This window comes from Ochlerotatus camptorhynchus, unplaced genomic scaffold (assembly GCF_037179485.1).
Source record: "Ochlerotatus camptorhynchus isolate MF236.1 unplaced genomic scaffold, CSIRO-AGI_Acam_v1.1 ptg000008l, whole genome shotgun sequence".
NCBI classification, from domain to species: Eukaryota; Metazoa; Arthropoda; class Insecta; order Diptera; family Culicidae; genus Ochlerotatus; species Ochlerotatus camptorhynchus.
In genome coordinates, this window is record NW_027040500.1 from 839,690 (window position 1) to 864,020 (window position 24,331).

General features: G+C 37.7%; 1 protein-coding gene across 5 annotated transcripts in view; it reads left to right on the plus strand.

Annotated features, from left to right (window-relative positions):
• LOC135698564 (WD repeat-containing protein 47) overlaps nt 1–23,528 on the plus strand; it is a 228,329-nt gene extending 204,801 nt beyond the window's left edge. The window contains exons 7-11 of one of the 5 annotated variants that reach the window (XM_065218621.1): nt 18,099–18,259; nt 19,125–19,151; nt 20,773–21,169; nt 21,230–21,453; nt 21,537–23,525. In XM_065218621.1, coding sequence (XP_065074693.1) covers nt 18,099–18,259; nt 19,125–19,151; nt 20,773–21,169; nt 21,230–21,453; nt 21,537–21,762 — 1,035 coding nt within the window. In that variant the 3' untranslated portion in view covers nt 21,763–23,525. Of the gene's footprint in view, nt 1–18,098; nt 18,260–19,124; nt 19,152–20,772; nt 21,170–21,229; nt 21,454–21,536 lie in introns of all 5 variants that reach the window. The other 4 variants (XM_065218615.1, XM_065218607.1, XM_065218628.1 and 1 more) reach the window with 4 other exon arrangements.
• The last annotated feature ends 803 nt before the right edge of the window (nt 23,529–24,331 follow it).

Genomic DNA, 24,331 nt, shown 5'->3' on the forward strand with positions numbered 1-24,331 from the left:
TACACCACAAGATTCCTGACATTCTCACGAATCTTCTAGTATACAATTATCATGTACTTTAGAATAAAGATCATGAGCTATCAGAGGGGAAAGATAGCACATGGTGTCTACATCTATACAATCACGTGGCCGGAATTGGGTGGTCTTCATGTCGGAAAAACAACCCAGTTTTTTTGTGGGTTGGATTTTCCCAAAAATTTTCCAACTATCATGTTGCCAGAAAGTTAGGCTAGAACGTAGTGTGCTTCGATTTTTCGATTAGCTTATTTTTCTAGCTCATTTTTGCGGGTTTTCCTAGATGTTCTAAAAAATCCCAGCAAGGGAATAATATCAATAATACTTCCAGACGGGGGCCTTAAGTCATCTTAAGTTGAACGTCGATGCTCTTCAGTTGTGCCGCAGCCAGCAGGATGCAGCTTATATGAATATCTAATAGAATTTTGAATAATGTTTGAGTTTATATGCAAAGCTGCCCGGATATTAAGTTCACCTTCAATGTGCAGTCTGTTGATAATATTTAAATAATGTTGACCTTCAAAGATGCATGCTTGATCAAAATACTGATCTTGATAATAAGTTATTCCTTTCTCTACTATGCATCCATATGTTTCTCTAATTGATTCATCTAAATTTAATCATCTTCGAATACCTTATGTTTAATTCAAAACTGATGATGACCGATATGCAAATATCAAATATATTACGTCACATTAATGAGTCTAAAATCAGCAACAGACTGAGTGATAAACTAAATGATCTATTCATGATCACTCAACTGCATCTATATTTTTTTGTACCTATGTTGGCGCTACCTCAGGCACTGTTTTCAATAAGCCACTCCGAGCGTGCACACCTGATCGTAGGATGCTTAGGTTTCATTTCGTTACCATTTGACTTTTAGAGCCATTAAAGCGGCTCAGTCAACCCATCAAAATAGTGATTTGTTGACCACATGGTTACGCGTGCTCTCTATGCTGTGTGTAAAGTAAGGCACGCGCAATTTCACTGACTGGCTACGAAAGGGAAACTGTGAACCGTGTTATTTTGTTTTTTTTTCCTTCTTCTGTTTGGATTAACAAGAGGATTTGCAAGTGGGTTTAGGTAAGCAGTCAGTTAGTAGTCAGTCTGCTGATGAGGTGAGATAATGGTATTGCTGGTTGCAGGACGGTGGTGTCTGATTTGAAAGGGAAATGAGATAATTCACTTAAGTGAATCCAAAATAGACGTTACAGAAATGGTTCGATTGCTGTAACGAGGGACCGATTGATTGATTTTATCTGAAAAGGTATCTTGTTTCGTAAGTTGTTATTATTGAAATCATCTATCATTTGTTTTACTAAAGTTTCCACAAACATGCTTGCCTTTTACAAAATTTAGGTTAAAGAAAGCAAGCATCAGTTATGTAATAATATCGAGTATGGCAAAAAAACACTTACCAAACTCAAATTTAAATATTAATTGAGATATAACGGGAAACAACTACTGTCCATATTACATCACGTAATAATTCGATATTTATCGCAAAAATAAAGTAATACAGAAACCGGCAATCTGCAAGTAACTATTTGGAGAAGCATACAAATAAGAGCTTAAACTCGCACATACGGAAAGGAGAGAAGAAAATAAACCCGAATGCATTGGTCCATAAAAAGGCGACTTGTAAAAACCAGTTCATCTTGTGAGGCAACTGCACGGTTGCTCCTCTGGCATGTCCGGATGTGAATGTTTCGTCCATATAGTCGACCGTAAACTACCGGCTTGGCAAAGATGTCTTTATGCGGGGTGTTTTCCACTGAAAATTGAAATTTAAAATCGGTTTGCGCAATTGCGAAATACACATGCCTCCGCGACGAAATAGTCGTGTTATGCGTATGAATGTGTGTTGAAAGCGCATAAAGTGCTCTGCGCAGTTCACGAACCTTTAATCAGCAACAAATTATAGCTATCATCATCATCATCGTCGTCGTCGTCATGATCGCTACACCACCTGCAGTAAATTATCGACGGTGGTGGCTAGGTAGGTGCACGAAAAGAGAATGTATGTTTGCGTCGAGTGTTATGAAAGAGGTGCAATATAATCATAGACTCCATTCTCGTTGTTCGCCTCGTTGCGGAACAATTTCCGTCGAACAGAATCAACCATATACCATATCGATCGCAATTTCTTCGGTTATTTATACTCGATCGGTCAGTGTAATTACAGGATTAAGACTTTTTGTTGTTGCTTTTTCTGTGTTTCCAATGGTAATTCGTTCGTACTCAGCTGATGACACTGACACGGTTAGAGAAGATGCTGCATATCGAAATGTAGGTGAACTTGATTACTTTTTCTTTTATCAAATTTACCGTATGCTTTTGAAGCTGATTGGTGGCATTTCTTTCCGTTGAATATATAATGTGCAGTTTGTGCATCGATATAAATAAGCCGATTAACTTTGTTTCAATTGATATGTAGGTTGTAGACTCATTACAGGTTTTGCTTTAAACTACCAATCTTCTCATTCCTTTTTTTCCCTTCGCATCCATTTGTAATTCTTGATCTAATGGCTCATCTCTGTGGGGTCCAAAATTGCACTGAAATTCTTTGGATGTTTCCATCGGCGAAATTTTGTGCAGAATCTACTTAAAGCAATTTTCGTGGCCTTGATACAAATTATATGCATTACAATTGAGCTATTAACGGTGCTGGTTGTGTAGTGGTAAGCGTGACTACCTCTCACCCCAACAGGCCTGGGTTCAATCCCAGTCGGCGCCGCCGGGATGTTCTGAGGCATAACATCTCTGATCACGCCTTCCTTCGGATGGGAAGTAAAGCCGTTGGTCCCCGGTTCATGAGTTGATGGGTCGATAGGTAGGGTCCAGGTGTGGGAGCTGCCTTCCTGGCCGGTAGCATTGGTGCTCAGCACGGAAAACAAGATCGACGGAAAAAACAAACCAAAGGAAAAAAAAAAACAATTGAGCTAGCAGCGTGCATCGGGTTTGTTTCTAGTTCGCTGTTATTTTTTTTATTTCGTACACGTGAGGCAGGTTTCAGTCGGGTATCCTTATTCCCGTATGTTTTTTTTTGCTCGTAAGGAAGGATTCGTAGATGCTTGTGCTTCAGCAGGTAGAATGCTGACCGGACAGCGAACTAACGGCGTCCAAGTATCCAGAAAATGGATAACGAACGAAAAAACCATCCGGGAATAGGGATTCCTTACTATAATCGCTTTTCACAACACAAATAGGGTAAGTGTGCCAGTTGTTGGCCCTAGTGGCTTTCAAATTGGCCCTACCTTAAATTTCGCATTTTTTTCTTTTTTCAACATATTTATTTCCATACAAGGTTTATAACATAAATTTTGCCATATACCTACTTACGGAAATAAAACCACGAAAAATTCCATGAGCTGGAATGCAAGTGCCAAAATTCGAATAATTTTGATTCTCACAAATAAATGAATGCCAATATCATACTGATCAATGCTACAATGAACAATGCTTCACAAAAATCCGCCATCATGAATCCACCATTTTGAAAATCATCCACCATTTTGAAGTTGGATTTTTCATTGTATTATTGAAAATAAAACAACTACAACAATACTGCATTTATATAGATCAACCATTATACCAATCTTAGATTCATAGGCCAACATTAGAGCCATTTCCCCTATCATAGAAGTTCACTCGTCATATAGTAATATATATAAATGTTTCTCGTGAAAAAACAAACCAAAGTTTCGTTGTCAACTGCACCCCCTTTTACGGTACATATTGTTTCTTTTGCCAAAATAAATGTTTCTCGCGAAAAAACAAACCAAAAGTTTCGTTGTCAACTGCATCCCCTTTTACGGTACGTATTGTTTCTGTTGCCAATTGGACAGCACGAGCAACCTACTGTTATTCACTGTAGCGACCGATTCAATTCCAGATCCGATCGACGACATTCTTGAGTTGGAAATTTTCTTGAAAATTCATGCACTGGCATGCGAAGAAAGCTTCCAATCATCAACATAACCGTTACTCCCGGTAAAATGATCACTGTTCACCGAAGACGTCGAAACAAATTTCTACAGGAAGAGAAATTGAAAAACACTCATAATTTCACCAGTTCTACTTATAAGGAGCAGTAGTGGAAATATTCTGAAAATATCAATTACGCAGGCGAGATATTTTCACTTGGGATTTTAAGAGTTTACATAAACTGTGTGTTATTCATAAGCTACGTAGACAGTTTTTGAGAGGTTTTAGACCCCCAACAATCGTACATAAAAAGTTATGACAATTTATATGTTTCTTGAGTTATCAATTAGGTAGGTTTCGATTCTGCTACATGTAGTTAATTTTTATACTTGATCTTCATATGTTTATCTAGGGTATGAGTACTTAAGTAATGAGGACTGTAATACAAAACAAAAACTATATATTGTTGTCGATGTTACACGGGAAAAAATCCGATCTCCAAATAAGAAAAATGACTCATGATTTCATGAACAAAGCGTATTTTCATGTTATGAAAATAATATACCACGAATAATATTCATGATATCATGAGCAACTTTTGCGTAACGCAGCAAACATTCCCAAAATCATGAATCATCAGAGTTGAAGTCATGATCTAAATTCATGGGTTTAACTTTTAACCAAAAAATGTGAAAAGAATAAAATAAAGCATCAGACAGGATTCGAACCAAGAACCTTGGCATCATTAAACTTATTCTTTGACCACTAGACTATCAGTACTTGTATAAGATGGAAGACATAAGGCGTATAAGAGATTGTAATGCTCTTCCCAAATCGTAATAATCGGAGCCGAATTACTTTCATTCATCGACACATTTTATTATACCTGCTCATGTATTGCGGCCTTCCGCGCGCGCTTAAGCTAGTGGCAAACTCTCCCTCTCCATGCCTGTCTGACTTTACCTAGTCTTTCTTTTGTTGTCTTAAGGCTAAATTTACATCCTACTCACTACGCTCCTGAATTTCGCTGCGTTCGATTCGCCAGACTGACTACGTCAACGTCCTCTCACTCATACTCCAACGAGACTGCTCGGTACGAAATTCCTAACGCTGCTGTGCTTGAGTACGGATACGCCACACTGCGCCGGACGGACCACGTCGATGTCCTCTAGCACACACAACGAAGCTCGAATTGACCTACGGTCGCTCGTCAATGCATTCACTGAACTGCCAACGCCGTCGATGTTGCGCACCGGCCTCGATGAGGCGACTTGGCCCGGAAACCACAAAAAAAAGGGATCCTGTTTGCGGGAAATGTTGTGAGTTTTGGATCAATTTCATTTGCGGATCAGGTCAACTTACGACTTGGTCGACCCCTTTTCGCTTCTTTCCGTACGATTGATCGAAATGATGGCGTTCTGGTCAGTCGCCGCACCTGACAAAATAATCCACATCAATTGCCGCTTCCACAATGAGGTTATTCAAAATTACCTGCAGCGTCCTTTGTGGTAGCTATTTTACCGTGCTGCAAGCGATCGAATCGTGCTTATCTCCGTCTTCCAACTCCGTACTTTTGTTTGCCTGAAGTACGAATCGAGCATGAGATTCACGTGGGATTAGGGAAATGTCGTGTGTTTTACCTGATATGAACTGCGAATCTGTCTGCAGCCGACATCGGTGGACCACCAGCCCGTAGCTTTTCGCGTCTGCCGTCGCTTATTTGCGGAATGTCTCGTCCTTGAACTTGCGTAATTTGTTTTGTTCACATGCACTTTGTAAGTTTTAGCAAATCTCCGACGACACGACTTTCCTACGGAGGACGAAGTATTTGTCGTTGCTCTCCGTTCGCAGTCACCAAAGCACTCGTTTTTTCTTTTCTTCGCCTGGGCGGAAGATCCAGTCCCCGTCGTGTGTGTGTGTGGTAGTGTGCGATCCGCTTTTGCGTTTCTCGCTTCGCATAGCAGGGTTGCGCTCAAGACTGTGCGAGGGGTGATGTAGCGGCAGTGTGTGAGGCGACATCTATATCTCGCTTTTAGTATCTAGACTAGTTGCCTTACTAACTATTTTTTTACTGTTAGCGATAACATTGCATGAAACTGAACTATAACGCTACAAGATACCTATGTAGTGCGGTTTATGAACACGGTTTGCCAAGTACTTGTAACACTTGTAGCGGTCTTGATTCCACTGCATTATGAAATCATGAATTTCCATGACGAAATCATGAATCATTGTTACGATTTCATGGGATGGCAAGTCAATCATTTCACAATCATGAACATAAACAGTCATCATCCGATTTACCGGTCCAATTTTAGCTATTTTTTGGGAGCTAAAACAGCAACACAAAAAGTTTGCGTACAATGTTTTCAATTTTCGTGAAATTTCATTTAAATTTACACAAATCATCGGTTTCAATTTAGTAGATTCTATAGTAATGGAGTATCGGCTAAAAATCTCGGATGTTTTCATGAATTGTTCGATTTTTTAACTGTAAAGAATTTCGAGCCTTCTGAAAGATCCTCTTCTTAACTACTTATGAAAGTTGTACGAAGTATTTTCCATTGACTAAGCGACGCTACAAATAGTGATACACGGCTCTGGATTTGTTGTACCATCTTGTGAAGTATACAGAGCTCGAAAAGCAGTGTAAATTTCTGTTCAATATGATGCACATAAATGGAGCGTCACATATCATATAAGTTTACATTAGAATTCATATAAAGTTCTGATACATATAATGAAATGTTGTTAATATTGTATCCAATAATCAATCTTTGTAAACAACATTGCTTACAAATTGCTCGTTTAAGTGAAAATAAATTTAAGTTTACGTGAACATGTCGGATAAAATTGTAAATTTTTATAAATTCGGTGATCTTGAGCGTACTTTCGAATGTGATTGCCGAAACATAAAAAGCAATTCAAATCCTTCAAGGCATTAAAATAAAACACCTGCGATAGCATCACTACATAAATGATGAGTTCTCGTCTACTGTTCTGTTTTTGTATGATATTTTGTGTACAATAGTGAAAAAGAGATGGCAAAACATGCATCGAGACACCTAAGTCTAGGGCAAACGTATTTTTCTGATTTAGATGCCAGACAAAAAAGCTTGCACAGTTCGAAAAAGTAGTGTAAATTTATGTTTAATTTGATGCATATAAATGGAGCGTTGCATATCATATTAGTTTACATTGTAAATCGTGTTAAGGTCTAATACATTTCATAAAATGTTCCAAATATTCCATACAAAAGTCCATTGTAAAAAACATTGCTTACACGTTGTTCATTTGTGTGAAATGTAATACAAGCTTACGTGAATGAATATTTACATCCTAATTAATTTTTTACTGCGTGTTACAATCATGGCATGATTTAGTATTAATTTGAATAAAACTCATAAATGTGCTCGCTGCTCCTTGTTTCCCGCTGAAAAATCGCTTTGGTGCATTGGTGAGCAGTTTAGTAGTGGAAATGTAAGCGGGATGATACCGAAGGACACGCAGCGACATATATATAAATTTTTTTTTGCCTTTGATTTGTTTTCCGTCGATCTTGTTTTCCGTGCTAAGCACCAATGCTACCGACGTGCCAGGAAGGCAGCTCCTACAACCGAACCCTACCTATCGACCCATCAACTCATGAACCGGGGACCAACGGCTTTACTTCCCTTTCAAAGAAAGGCGTGACCAGAGATGTTATGCATGGGGTGAGAGGCAATCACGCTTACCACTACACCACCGGTGCCGCTGGTATTTAAAAAGTATTTTGCATGTAATTTTTTCGTATTTTACCTCGTATGTCATGCTGGACAATACCAAATTTTAGTATCAGGTCAAGTTAGGTATTCATTAGTTATTTTCTCTTGCTCGGAAAACGCAGTGACGTACACAGCAAAAAATTAATTTTAATATCACATCAAAGTGGATTCACTTCAATCGTGTCGAAAATATGGTGTAATATTACTTGCCAAAAAGGGCAAAATTATCATTAATACAATACATGAGCTGACATTACGTTGCTTTTACTGCATTTGTTTATTTGTGTGGCCATAAAAATTACATGAGATTTTCGACATGATTGAAGTGCATCCTCTTGGATGTAATATTAAAATTAATTTTTTGCTGTGTATAATTTTACATGCATTCATTTTAATGTCGTGTAAATTTAAAAACAAACTTAATGTTACATAGATTTGCATGTTCTTTTTATGTGTATTTTACATTAAAATTTTAAAAATTTTTAATCGTGTCCGATCTAAGTTCAAATAGTGTCATTTTCTCTAACGTACACCGTATTAAAAATTCATTAAATTTCTGCGATATATAGCGCACACATTATTAACGCTTGATTTGACGTTATTTTACACTATAGTTCATGTAAATTTAAGCGCAATATCACATAAATTAGCAATTTTGTATGAAAGCTTGTAAAACATTTCGTTATTTATGCGTAGTATAGCTCAAAATAAAACGAGAAGAGATTTTGCGACAGTTTAAGTTAATAAATTTTATCTGGGTACAAATGTTCTTTTGTTTTGCTGTTTCCTAAATGAAGAAGTAAGGATTGCAATATTCATAAAGCATCGTATCGTCCCAAACATTTCGAGTGCAACATCATAAGGCTCGCAGAAAACAAATCTGAATATTATGATGGTGTAATCATCCATGTGTATAAAATAAACTTGTATTTCTGTCAGTCAAACTATACACAGGTAAGAAATGGACGGTTGCATACAATATTTGAAATCTTCCATGAAATTTCTTATAGCATTACACATCTAGGGTACACAAGTCTAAGAGGAAGTTTACCGCCACGATAAAAAAAAAAAAAAACGTTCTGATTTTTCTAAAAATATTTGTTCATGATGAGATAGGTAGAAGAAATATTTTAACATGTAAATTTTCTCACAAATTTAAGGAAGAAACTGATTTTCTTGGATTTTTTATATTTTTCCCAATATGTTTAAGAAAAATAAAAACGTGCCGAAAAATACATTTTAATTTCGAAGCGGTAAACTTTCCCTTAATGCAGCTTATTCTTTTTCCACTTTTTTCGTGCATATAATAGGTTTTCATTTGAGTTTTAAACAACCTTAAGTGTTAAATATGGTAAACTTAGACAGCTCTAAATAAAAAATGAAATATGCATGACGAAAATAATATCTTCAGAGTCTGTGTTGCTGTTTAAAATTCAATAGTGCCGTTTTTATTTTATGCATCGCCATTCCATTTCCGCGAACTGCCTGAGCTACATCGAAGTTGTTTTTCTCCCATCGTGTGTTTCTATCGACACTGATAATCGGTTTGCAATATCTACTAAATGCGATCTGAACGTGAAATGTGCACCTCCCACCGACACCACCAACGGTATTGGTACAATCACTGCACTGCACAACGAAAGTGAAATGTGTAATGCCATTTGCGAAGTGCATAACATAGTTGTTGTGCAGGATGCTTCAGATGCTGTCAGCAGCGTTGGATTGTCTCGGCGCTCTAAACCAAACAGATACCTATCGATCTCCAACATTATCCATTGGAGTCTAGTAAACGTGCACAAACCCAACTAAGTAGTGAACATCAAAGTTCAAATTAATTGCCATTATGTGATTACTTCATTGCCGTTACCGTTCGATCGCTCAAAGGTGGGTTTCGAATTTCCTGTAGAAAAAAAAAACCACCAACAGGTTGATCATTAAAAACAACCAGCTAAACTTGACTTTAAACTTCACCGTTTGGTACATTTAGCTATGCGCATGCACTGATGGTAGTAGGACGGCTGGTTCAACGCCGACTAACTGGATCGCTTCATCCTGCCCGTCTACAACTGGCTGGCCACCGGATCCATGTGGAGGTTGAATTGAAAATCGCGGAATAACTGGAAATTGACTTTCTCGTTTACGCTTGCTTTGGCACACGCATCAAATCTTAATGGGTGGTTACGTTATAGGTAGGTGCCTTTTCGTCATCCAGCTGCTGACAATTACCAATTTGTATCAACCATCATATGCTCGAACCTAGGAAAGCCAATTTTTAGTGGTAATTAATTGGACAATCCCTCGAGCGGTCGTCTGACTTACAGCAACCGTATTCTCTCATCCTTCAACAGAAGTGTAATTGAATTGGTCCATCCAAATTAATATGTTTACGATTGTTTTTTTTTCGGCCAGTGTGGTAATTGTTCAATTGATGAACATTTTTGTTTGTAGGAGAGAAAGCTCGATATAATAACAACACCGCAAAGCGGATGTAAGTTTCTCATTATTGAATTCATATTTAATACTTTTTATGTCAAATGTTGTAAAGCTAGAATGTACTCTTACGCTCTGAAACAAAACAAAAATGCACTTGAAGAAAAATAATAAGTGACAATAATCAAATACACCCATAGTTCGATTTAGTCTGCTTTGTAGAGTGCAGTTGAGTAGTGGTGCCATTTCTTATTGACGCAAGCTGTATGCGTAGTAAAGGCACGGTATTACCAAACCGGAGGCTTTGGGTTCGATTTCCGATCCGGTCGAGGAAATTTTTCAAGTTGGATATTTTCTCGACTTCTTTGGGCATAGAGTATCATCGTGCTTGCCACACAATATACAAAATGTATGCATTGGTTGGCATAGATAGCTCTCCTCGATAAGGTATCTACACGCAACACAAATAGTATGAACATCAAATGGAAGGATGGATTTCTTACCGTCTCTGTTTATTTTTCTTATAACAAATGTTATATCAGTTCTTACAAAGAACTGTAGCGTGCAAGCAAATTTTTCTAGAATTAATATTTTCGTTTAAAACCTTCATGAGTTAATATTCTAGTGACAGTGCATTTGCAGAAATAAACTTGGTTTAAAAAATAAGTTAACATCAAAATTACAAAAAACAAAAATTAAAAAAAAAAAAACCTTCCATTATCTGTTCATGCAGTGATACAAAGACTACATGCTTTTCATGCAAATCTGTAGTAGATTCTTACATTACCCGGTTGGATATACAGCAGCATTAATTACTGAATAAGTATAAATGTTTTTATGTAAACGAATCGTAAAATTTTGTTATATTCCCAGAAATTACTCTTATGGATCATTTGGAGAGTTAAGATTTATAAGATTTATGGTCTTGAAATTGGAGATCGTAGTGAGCTGTGCTCGAAGAGAGACTTAGAAAATTTTCAGCCGTCAATTTTTGCTCCGTTTTTTCTAGACTTTTGTGAAGTTGTAATTAGTGTTCCTTTAACTATTTGCCACCCCAGAGTTCTTAAACCACTGATCATCTCGGAACCTAGCACCATTGGTTGTTCTTTGTGGCTCTTTGTGTTCCTTACAAGTGGGTCAGATTCTCCGATTAGCAGCCTGAATCCATTCAGCCACAATTGTGCTTTCATCATCTGACTAATCAACTGATTGGCCATACAGGATTTTTGGTTCGCTTGTCCGATACTAAGAATAGGAAAACCTATTTTCGAGCCCAGTCAACCAACCCTTGAGTATGGAGATCACTGTAACAAGACATCGTTCATGGATCAATTTGGTGAGTCCGTTGCAATTTATTCTGGTGCTAATAATTGGCAGGATCCAATATTGGACAGTTTGATGTTTATAAAGTACTATCAGTTAAAACTGTGTTTTTGAGATTTGTCTATATATATTCTTTGGTGCTTCCTACATCGGTTGCAGGACAGTGTTACCGATTTATATTGGATAATCGAATAAATACCATAAACGAACTGTATCTCGGATAGGTAAACCATCCCACATAGGGTTTGGATGATACCCCGAACACGTCGTTAAGCTCTCTTTTATGGTTATTTTTATTAGGGAAATGATAAGACAATCTTATTCAAATGTCGTAATAATACCTCTGACCAAGGAAGAATGATTTATATAGTTTTCATAAAAGTTGACGATACAAATACTAATGAGGAAAGGAATTCCGCATTTCCTTTTCCCAAGTCCTTTTCCTCTCCTTCCCTTCCCTTCTTCTCTTTTCAGAAAGCGAGTAATGGCGCTATAACCATATGCCATATAGGGCTAGGACAAGAGTTAGTGCTCAGGTCCCAACCGCTAGAAGAAAATGGTAGCGAGCAAGGGCGCTATAACCTAGGCTAATACAGCATTCCCTCCGTATAGGTTACGTCCGCACACCGCTCTCTGTTGTCCTTCGACTGAGGTCGGCTGGATCGATTGAGGGATGGCAGTGGGTTGGCGGTGCCGTCCACGCTTGTACGGAGGGAGGACTGTACGCTCGAACACAAGGGGTAAATACCTGTGTTCCATCCCAGGAGATCGGACAATCAAGGAGTGTACATTAACTTTCTTAGCTCTGTCACTCCCAACGATTTATATAGCCTATTTTCAAATCCTGCATACGGAGCGGTTGGTACGGTATGTCCCCGCTCTTTGATTACCTGTGGATTAAATGTTAACCACTGTCTATACTTATTAAGTAGACATGGTAAACATTCACTTCCACAAAAATTAACTTAACGCTACACAGTAGGCCTGGCCGCTTTATTGTTTGTTTCACATCCTTGATGTGCAGCAGGCATTAATAATGACAAGAAAAATGATAGATGTATCATTTTCCAGGATTCTTTCAAGTACTGGCTGTGTATGTGTAGACTAGACTAGATAAGATTTATGGTCTTGAAATTTACCCAAAACGATTTCGAAATTAACCTTCATCAAGCGTCTATATTTATATTATAAAGATAAATATAGATAAAATCTTCACAAATCATCAATAGATTGAACTCATAAGACCTTCAGAACTTGACTTGACTAATTGTCTATGAGATGTTTAAGATGCGAAGCACTTATTGCTTGGAAGCCATCTCGATAGCCACTTAATAGATTGTGAAGAGATTTTGCATATGTAAACATTGCACTCTAAAATAGTTTTACTCAAAGTTTCATCAATTTTACCAATGCAATAAAAAGTTATACACAAAAGAAAGTGTTACATTTTTTTCGAGTACAATCTTTATATCCCGTGTCCTTAGTTTAGTGCATGTCGTATTACTCCATCACTATTGAGAAATGACTAAGTATTCGTTTTTTTAAAAAAGTTGTCATTTATCGTAAAAAATCGATGCTACACTGAAACAAGGACCATAGTTAGGAATACTATTTTGCAGAAAACACTTATTTTCAATATAACCACGCTTATTGCTGTTGAATCTACTATGAATTCAGTATAGTTGAATATGAATGTTAACAAATTTACTATGATTCTGACAATACTACTATGCTTGCTTAAAATGCATAGTAATTTTGATAGAAATAATAGTAAAATTAAATGAAATTGTTTTCTGCAAAAATCTATTGGTGAGGGTATTTAATGAAGGTAAGCCATATGATACACCCTGTCAGTGTTGCTGGCAAATTTAGATTTTTTTTTTTATAAATATTGAAATTGCCGTCCAGAGCTCGAAGATAAGGTTTCTGAAATAAAATGAAGATATAACATAGTGAACTCACCATCGTTGTCACACCCGTAGCTAATTAAAAGGAAGGATTTTTTTTTATTGATTGAGGGCAAATCCCGCGGGAGTGAAAATAATTTTACTACCTCTTCTCCCGTAGGCCCAAAACCTCTATGTCTTTTCAATTTGAATCATGATCAATTAAAGAAAACTTAAGTTCTTGTGATGCATTAAAATTATACGAAATTTATGTCGTTTTTGCTTTTGCGGTGTAGCTGCACCGGTGCTACACTGCCGTACACCGAAATAATTTAGGGTCTAGATATAGGATGCACCTTTGTTTACAAACAAATGATGTTGAGCTGTCAAAGACTCGCGCTTATTCCTGCTTACACTACACCGATGCTACACCGCAAAAACGAAAACGACATAACTGGAACAAGCCCACCAAATACAATAACCATGGCAGAACCAACACAACCAAGTTTTGTAAAATTTCTGAAAGAAAAGGGGGGAAAAACATATACAGGGAAAAATACTACCCAAAATTTGAGTTCTTTTTACTCAATATTGAGTTCAGCCTCTTACTTGCACTCTCTATTGTTGTCAAAAAAGGAAAGATATAGTTCAGCCCAATAAGTTACTTTTGAGTAAATTGCATATTCTCAAACTTACGTGAATTAAACTTGATTTTGGGTAGAGTATACTTAAGAGTAGATTTTTCTTTTGCTGGTGTTAAATGGAAACTACTATATGCGATTTACTCAAATTGAGGGAAAGTACTTAATTTTGGTTAGTTTTTCATCTTTTTCATCATCTTGGTTGTTGTCTCGCATATTTCTACCATTCTATACTCGGTCCCTCCCATTTGGCATATTCTGCATAAAAATTACATAAAATTTCCCTCCCTTTTAACATATTCTGCAAGAAAATACTATTTATCAAAAATTTCTAGGAGAAAATTGAACGACAATGAATGATTTCTTTTGACTTATTTTGACCATAATATGCATCCAAAGCGTTCCATCCACTTTTTCAAATTTCTAACTTACTATCAATGGAACAGCGCCATCAATGAGAAAAAATAGCATTGACTAAATGGTGAAAACTATTTTTGTAGTTCTTTAAAAATTCTACTCTAACTCTTTTCTTAAATGAACTTGGTGGCCCTGAAAAGGGCCGTTTTGTTACTTGGTTGTTGGTGATAATGATGCGTGCTCAGGCAGCTGCGTGTTCAGTTACGGCATCACGGGTCACATTTTCTCGGCACACCTCGTACATCAGACCGGAGAAGAGCTTACCACCACGTCGAGCCAGACGACGAATGGATGTTATCATGCAGAACCTTCCGATGACACTTGGCGACTCCTTTACCAAATCCTTGCCACGACCAGTCATACCTCCTGGTTATTTGCTGTTGAACGGGTGAATCACAACTAATGCGAACGCGCAGTTAGCTACCTGTTATATAGACAACCAACTCTGCCGATACCATATTTTCTCACTTCTCATTGGTAACTGTGAATAGCCAATAGGAAGCGAGAAAATATGGTGTCATCGTGTGATAACATCCAGGGCCTGCCATTTGTCGTCTGGCTCGATGTGGTGGTGTCAAGCTCATCTCCGGTCTGATGTACAAGGAAACCCGAGGTGTGCCGAGAAAATGTGATCCGTCATGCCGTCACTGAACACGCAGCTGCCTGAACACGCAGCACGTCATCATCATCTTTCAAAGCCCTTTTCAGGGCCACCAACATTTTCCAAAAGAGTTAATTTTCCGAACATGTCCCAACTAAAATTCATATCAAAAGGTTCTTTTCAGGGCAATCATAGTCATATTAAAGAGTATAAACAGAGAGAGCCCCGCTTAAATTCCTATCCCTACACAAAATACAAGCTCCTGCTGCAGTTAATAAAAATATTTATTATATCATACCACGTAGTCCTACACACTACCAAAAAGTCATGTAAATTTCCGTGCCCTGAGACCGACACATGCAAGCGGCCCAAATGACATAAGAATCAGTTGAAAGAAATGAGATAATAAATTCAATCAATCGTACTTTTCGTCGAGTTGCGTATGTTTCGTTTTGGGAACACTCAATTTTACATGACATGTTTGTTTACGTTCCATAATTTACATCAAAGATGGATTAAATCTCGTGTAAAATTAGTTATTTTTAAGCGTGTACGTCATCATTGCGTACAACCCCATTGGGCTGTTCCTTGTAGTTTTTTGTGATACTCATCATCACAGAATCCAACCTTGAATCGTAGACCAGGTCCATCAACAATACACTCGTTCCGAGAAGGGGCTCATTGTCATCTTCTTCTTCTTCAGGTTCGCTCACTACCCGGAATGAAGGCTCGGTGCGGTTAGTAATATCAAACAGTGTTACATGCAAACGAAAAAGAGATACAACCAGGATTAGTTTTTTAAAGTAATAGTCGTCTGAATACCCAACTAACCATATCTCAGTGACATTGTCTCACTCTCAACCTACATTAAAAGTTATTTTTTATTTAACACCATTTACTCTTTGAATCAGCGTACACCAACATGATAATCTTCTAAGAAACACCTAAGAATGTATAGATATAAAGCTCAAAATACAGTTTTAACTGATGGTACTTTATAAACATCAAACTGTCCAATATTGCACCCTGCCAACACACGGTGCCTGCACGGCAATGTGGGCCGTCAGATTGGTTCATCGGTTGCGAAGTGAAGTGCTTCTCAAACTGACGCGATACATTTCTCAATTTTTCAACGTTATCCTAACGTAAACTTAATATTATCACCCATATGCCCGTCCACGCCCGAAACCAATCCACCACACAAAATCAAATCAAAATGTTTCTGTATGGCAACCACGTCCAGACATAAACAAGAATATGGGTGTATATCTTCACAGTAACAACTACGGGTAATCATCGAAAGTACTTGCATTTTACTCAGGCACTTTTGAGCAAACTGCAATCACTCTCTCATACTCGAAATGTGCCACGACCAAATTGGCACAACGACGCTATCTGACCAAATCGCAGGGAGCAACAAAAATTAAGCAATGGCACCGATAATGACCATGCAACAGCACCCTAGTCTTAACTACTTCAAACTATGGGACAACGAATAGAAGATTAGGAATCACATAGATGAAGACGAACTAACTCATTTTTTCCTTGTTTCAAGATCATGCTCGGTGGTCAAAGTCGAGTCTTGTCACTATCAACAAGGCATACAAAGTAACAAGGAGTAAGATGTGTTCCATTGACTACTAAAAAATCCTGTTCCACTAGTTTGAAGTAGTCAGGACGTGGAATCGGTGGTTGACCTTACATCCCGTAACGTACCACGAAAAGGCGATCAACCCACGTTACGGGGCACGAGAAATCTTAATGGGGCCTTATAAGAATTGACCCATTAAATTGCATCTCTGAAGATTATTCGGTTTGTGTTGATTTGAGTTGATTCATAAGGCTTCCGAATTTAACTATAGGCAGGCCTGCGTAGAGTTTTATAACTCTGCAGCGCGGATTTTGCGGAAAGCTTATAGCGCATTGCGTCATTATAAGTGCGATGAAAAGTGCCGAAACGCTAATAAAATTGCGTTTTACGTTAAATCGTGTTGGTGTCTTCAGCGCACTTATTAAATGAATGTGTGCGTAGAAGACACCAAAACGATACAACGTAAAAGCGCAAAGTGTGGTATCACAACTTTTGAGGAGACCAGTTAGAAATGCCAACTACAATATCGAAGAAAAATTTTCACTTTTATTCAAGTGGTCATACCCACTATTACTAATTTGCTGTTCATCAAGTTTCTAATCCATATTGTGAAGATTAATAATATTTAGAAGTAAATATTAACATTTTTTTTAAATTGGCTACTTTAAAAAAAGATAATTTGTTGCAGAAACAAAAGATAATTCATCCATCTTAGGCGCGGTCCACAAATTACGAAAGGCAAAACATATGGATTTTGGACCCTCTCACCCTATTCAACAGTACGTAACGCTTAACAAGACTCCCTCCCCCAAATATTACGCAATACTCGCTCACTCGACCCCCTTATCGCAAGGATTTATTGAACAGCAATTTTCGGTTAATTTACAGAACATTTATGACGCACAGGGCAGTAAATCGTATGAGTAAGCTGTAGTTGCAAACTGAGTTGCCCGAACCTAGGTCAAATTTACAGGATGTACTTTTAAAAATAAAGAAAAATAGCATAAAATGTTATGCCTAACGTCCATTATGTTTTGCCTATGTTGTGCAAGCACAACGTCCATTATGTTATACCTCTATTATTATATTTAAAAGATTTTACATTATGCATACCGTATGTATGCTCAATACGGTACAACCAATAGCGATGCTTTAAATTACATGAATATTATCAGTAATTCTTACGGGTAGATTTTTTCAACTAGCTTGAGCGCAAAACTGGAAGTCTGTGATTTCTATTGATTATTCACAGAGAATCTTTCAGAATTTCGGTAAGAATTTTGGAACTTTTACGAAGCTTATGACTTCTTTGAGAAAATATAGCTCATCTTCTCAAAATGACCTATATGCGTACAACAATACTATTATTCCCTGGTGTATTATGGATGGTGTGAATATTCACATCGGTGACATGGCCCCTGACCCCCCTTGTACATCATAAAATGAAAATGAAAATGAAAACAATACTCAGACAACTATTCTTATCTCCCTCAATTTCAGCAGTCCGACCACAACCGGCCGAAGTTCGTTGCCGTGACATCGTTGGAGGACGTTCAGGCGGTACGATGTGCGGAGTTCCATCCCAATGGCCGAATCTATGCCGTTGGTTCCAACTCGAAAACTTTCCGAATTTGCGAGTACCCCCCACTGTCGGAAATCAGGTAAATTACTTCATTTGTCTCACCTCTGACTGTCACGATCAATTTTGCCTTGCGTAACCAAACCTTTCATGACTCACGATATGTATCACGAATTATTTCACGCACAAAAATTGCTTCATTGCAAGCTACACCGTCGATTTAACGCATTTGGATGGATCGCACATTGTATTTTGGCTTGTTTTGTTCTTGCTGAACCATGTCAAATGTTATAAAAAAAAAACCCTTGTTTCCACCATTCACATTACATTGCTATCAACTTTTTTGCAACCATAATACCACTTCGTGCCAAAAATTGCACTGACTGCGATGTTGCAACTACCCATAATTAGCCTCCAGTTCGTTCATTACGCCAAGATCTGTCTTAGCAGGCACATTTCCAAATTTCCTCACACATTCCCAGATTTAGCCGGTTCCACACGCCCAGTGCACAGCACATTCCACCACGATTGCCAAAGTTGTTGCTTGCATGCTATTCCTCCGCACGCGCGTTTTCTCATCGAATGACGACAATGACGACGCCGACGGCGCGGTGCGCGGTGGCGGTTTCATAATTGCAACTTTCCATCTCACGTGAAATGCACTTGATGTTGACTCTCGTTAAGTGGCTGCGACTTTTATTCATTACCGCTTCTGACACATCACCAACAGCACTAGTAGTAGTAGTAGTAGTAGTAATACTATAACTGCATCTTTGCACATCTACTCACCATCATCCATCAGGGTTTTTAGAAGGCAAATTACTGAGACAACACAAAATTTGCCGTCAGCGGTTTTTCTCATGTCTGTCTCCTGTGTGCTTTTCTTGTATTTTTTCTGTGCAATTCCAATCAAACTAATACTACTACGACTGGAAACTCCCAAGCAGTAAAAGATGTGAAAGTGGTACAAGTTGGTGAGCGATTATATTTTATATTGTTTTTATCGATCATCATCTAGTTTGAAGCGATTTTCCGAAACATCATCAATTCTGGCTACTTTTTTGTGATAATTAATTTTGAGAGTATGGCAAATATATGTCCATTTGCCGGCATTAGGGTAGATAGCATGTTTTCTACAATTAGTGCCATTTATTTAACAAATAGTACTACATCATCACATATTCTTATAAATTTGGATTATACCTATTAGAAAATGTTGACAATTATGAATGACATCACTACAGTCCACATTTAAGTAACATAACATGTTTTCCAAGCGGAATGGTTTCGGGTCAAATTTTCAAAATCAGTGTCGGATAGAGGTGCATATCCGATGGGTTTCAATTGTTTGTGATCCACAGTACTCTGCGCCTTTTCACAGAACCTTCTAGCAATCGGAATCAATTATCGATTGGGTTCTGACGTATAGATGAACACAGTTTCGCTAAACCTGTGCACTTATTATGGTGTTGATTAACTTTTGGGGTAGGAAACTAGTTAACAGTAATGTTTGACGAATTTGGTGCTTTCAGTAGTTTCAGTGGCATTTGTAGTAACTTAAATAATATAACATTCATAAGGACCTTAGGTTAACCTATTTTTGCTGATTATGTGTCTTATCGAGACTTGACTTGCTTAGACAAATTCCAAATTCTGAGTGTTTCACAGCGTTTAAAAACTTAGTCCTTGCGAGTACTTCTTGAGCATTGCCCACGTCTCGTGCCCATAAAGAAGTATGGTGAAGTAATCAATAAAAATATTATCCAAAACTTTCAAATTGCACATATTCTGTACTTTTGCACGTTTAAACCATTTTTGTGTATTATTGTATAGGAGAAATGGATGTAATGTCGGCCTGAATGCCCCTAATTTGGGCCCATATATAAATTCAGCAATCGACTAAATGTTCAATAGCAACCAAAAATATCCATTATGTAGTACCCAATGACGCGTTCATCTAGATAAAATTAATAAATAGCATATTTTCAGCCATGTACCCAATCTAAGATCCAAAAGCCAACATTAGAGCCATTTCCCCTACGATGCGTTTTTTTTACGAGTTTATGTTCAATCACAGAAACGACTTTGATATTTTGGTTGTCTGAGGATGGTATGAAGCAAACATAAAACGCATTTTCTGCGGCTTTCGCGACTGCCATGAGTGGCAGTTTAACAATATAAATTTCTAATTGCATCCGCCTGCGATGAGTTCTGAATTGACATGGTGGTCCAATGAAATGTGAAATGTTTCGGATTGGGTTTGACTTTCTGTATAGGATGTGATTATTTGTGGTTTCTTATGTTTCGTGCTAGTTTTGAGTAATTTCAGTTACTGGTCATATCCCCTAAGGCAACCGTGTCCATGTGTGGCTAATGTTATCCGTGTGCTCTAATCTAATGAAAGTGTGTTTTTAAAAGAACGGTGTATTGTTTAGTTTCTTTTTCAACAATTCACTAAATAAATAGATATCACGCGATCACTAATCAATTCAACTGCATAATCTATTTTATGTTTGCAATATTTATCGATGCTTATTTATCACTTCAATAGCATTTTCCTTAAATCATATAGTAACCATGCCATTCATCTTCCAGGGAAGACCATACCACCTACCAGCCAACGGTCCTGTTCAAGCGAACGAAACACCACAAAGGTTCCATCTACTGTATGGCTTGGTCTCCGGTGGGTGACCTTATAGCGACCGGTTCCAATGACAAAACCGTGAAACTGATGCGCTTCAACGAAACCCAAAAACAACTGGAAGGCCAAGAGATCGAACTGACGATGCATGACGGAACGGTTCGAGATCTGTGCTTCCTGGAGGACACATCTAACAAGTCCAGCCTGCTGATTAGTGGCGGTGCGGGTGATTGCAAAATCTACGTTACCGATTGTGAAACCTCTACCCCATTCCAAGCCCTTAGCGGCCACGGTGGCCATGTGCTATCGCTATACAACTGGGGCAGTGTGATGTTCGTCTCAGGATCGATGGTATGATGAACAATGAAGGTTGATTAGTGGAATGTCAAATTTTTAATGATATTCTTTTAGGATAAAACTGTTCGGTTCTGGGATCTGCGAACACGTGGCTGCGTCAATATGGTTACCCCTGCCACGTCACCCGGTTCTCGACAAGGTTCACCAGTGGCTGGTGTATGTGTTGATCCTTCCGGGCGGCTATTGGTTTCAGGTCATGAAGACAGTTCATGCGTGCTGTATGACATCCGGGGTAACCGACCGATCCAGTGCTTCAAACCACATGCATCAGATGTTAGGTAATGTACCCTTGCGTTAAATTGTATACCTTAACAAACGACATTTCCAAATGATATGCTTATGTCTATGCTCTCACATGCAGATCCATTCGTTTTTCCCCATCGGCGTATTACCTGCTGACAGCCGGGTATGATAACAAGCTGGTGCTAACCGACCTGCAGGGTGATCTCACGATGCCACTGCCCTCGGTCGTGGTCGCCCAGCACTCGGACAAGGTGATATCGGGTCGCTGGCATCCGACAGATTTCTCATTCCTGTCGACGTCCGCTGACAAGACGGCGACGCTGTGGGCGTTGCCACCGGTCTAAACACAGCGAGCAGGCCGGGTGGCAATAGATGCGTGATGATGAAGAAATGAAAAGGGCAAGGAGATATTGCAGATAGGGGTGACGAGAGAGAGAGAGAAACAAAGAAAATCAAGAAGTTTGTGTACATTGTTGATCGTTGATCGATTTGCATATGTGTGTATGATAATTATAATATAAATATTGGACATACATAATTATTACTTAATATTTAAGCAGTGCATGCAAGAAGAAAATGCAAGTATAAATTTACCAAAACAGAAGTAAAAACAAGACACAAACAAAGTTTGAATTGGAACGCTGGAATGTAACAGTGAATCTGCATTCAGAAGGGTAACGGTAGAGAACTAATGGATCAATAATGCGAATTAACTACCTGCAAAGACAGAATCATGTGGTAAAACACAGTCATTAACTCAGTTACTTATAGAGGATATTACGGCTTCGTCAGTAGATAGATACATTTTATTGTCAGGGTTGATAAAAGTCATGTTTCAAAATATCGTCGGACCAAAATTGAACTCATAAAGATTTTATTATCCCCTGACTATATAAGGTATAGATATAGAAACTGGCGAAGACTTGACACACCAAAAGAATGTATGCACCTAACAGCAGTACCTAGAGCGGTTTATCACTGCTTGATTGGGTTAATTTCTGTTTCAACTCATCGAGGCTTAAGCAATACTTTGATTAGATGCTCAGTCATGTTGCTGCGAACTAGGCTTGCGAATATAGGTTGCTGATATTAGGACCTCCATGAATAGATCACATAATCCAAGCAGTTTAAATGACGTTTTCTACCGCTAGATCTTTGCTGTGGAACAATAATTGGATTTTTGCTTCTTCAGTTATCTCGAGAAAATCGGCTATTGTTTATGCTTGGTTTGAAAAATCTCGAATTTAAATCGTTGGTAAAAGGTTGTCCCAAAACAACTCGACAATATGATAATTGCGGTTATTAAAAGTAATTTAGCCAACCTTAGTTTGGATCAGCAAAGGGACTCAGTTAATCAACCACTGCAATACTGTAGTGACTATGATTATAATCATTGCTACCAATCTAAATCAACTTATACAACTAACTTTTAACGAGTTATATTCAACAATTATTTGGAAATTTGTTATGCTGCTCTAATTATGCGGAACAGCATATCCTACATGGATATATTTTTGGTGTTTTTTGCTGAATGGTTATCTAGAATACCTTTTGTTATTTAAAAAATATAACCAAAACAAATTAAGTTCTCACATGAGGATTAACCCATGCGTACCTAAGTTTTTTCGTCTAAAAAATGATAAATGGATCCCATTTTATAATCTTTTACCGATATAAATAAAACAACTTCCAATCGATCACGAATTGGTTTTAGTTTTTGATTTTTGCACGGTTAAGTGGACTTTTGCTAAATTTTTAAATATTTAAAAAATGCGTAGGGTCCAAACCTTTTATTTTAAAATAGATTTTGACCCCATACAATGTTTAAATCCTTAAAAAAAATCAATTTACGCGCAACATTAAAAAAATGTTAAACTAGAAGCATTTCATGATCGATTGCAACCCGTTTCATCAGAATCGGACAAAAAATGACGAAATGGAAGCAATATCTAACATTCTAGGCTAAATATTTTTGGTACGCAACGATTAAACAGTCAGTTCTTAGTAAGCATGCTTAGCATGCACAGTTGTACACACCAACTGCTCATTTGTTAATAACTTTTGAAATTTGGTTTTCTTTAAAGTAATTGATAGATTAGGTGAATCTTAACATTTGACAACACTTAAAGTACGAGATGTGCACTTCATTTTTACAAGGCAAAAACAAATACAGTTTATTACTAGAATTAAAATCTACTTTTTTACGTATTTATAACAACTCTATTCTATCTATTGAACTCTATTCTATCTACTACTTTAAAAAGAACTATGTTTCGTCAACTGTGTGCAAAGTTATAAGCAAATGAGCAGTTCGTGACCAAAACTGTGTATGCCAAGCATGTTAGTAAGAACATCTTACATTCTGAATTCAGAGAGTAAGTTGTAGATTCTGAGTCAGTTATGAACATTATTATATATTCTGTAATAAGAAGTTGAGTTTAGGCCCAACCAAATGTGAAGCTGATGAACCCTTGCAGAGTTCTTTTTCGCAACTTCGCAATTTCACTAGTCAAAATATTACGATTTTTGGGAATACTACGTGTTATTTGCTGCGGAGAAGTTATTTTTTTTTAATTTACGATTTACATACCTAAATCATGAGATGTGTGCTTTTGAATTTGCGAAGTGTGATAAGTAAAAGAACTACAAGGAAACCTTAATACATAAATTGACTTGTTTATCTGAACTGTTCAAATCCAACGGTTCTTCCAAACTAAAAATGCTGCATGCAGTCTAAGTTGAGTTGTATCTTTGGCTACGATACAGATACAAAAAATGCACAGTCTTAGAAAACTCTCAATTAATTTGTGTAAAAGTGGACCGATTTCTTCTCCTCCGCTTAAGCCCTTAACCAACCCCGTAACGTGGGTAGATCACCTTTTCGTGGTACGTTACGGGATGTAAGATCTACCA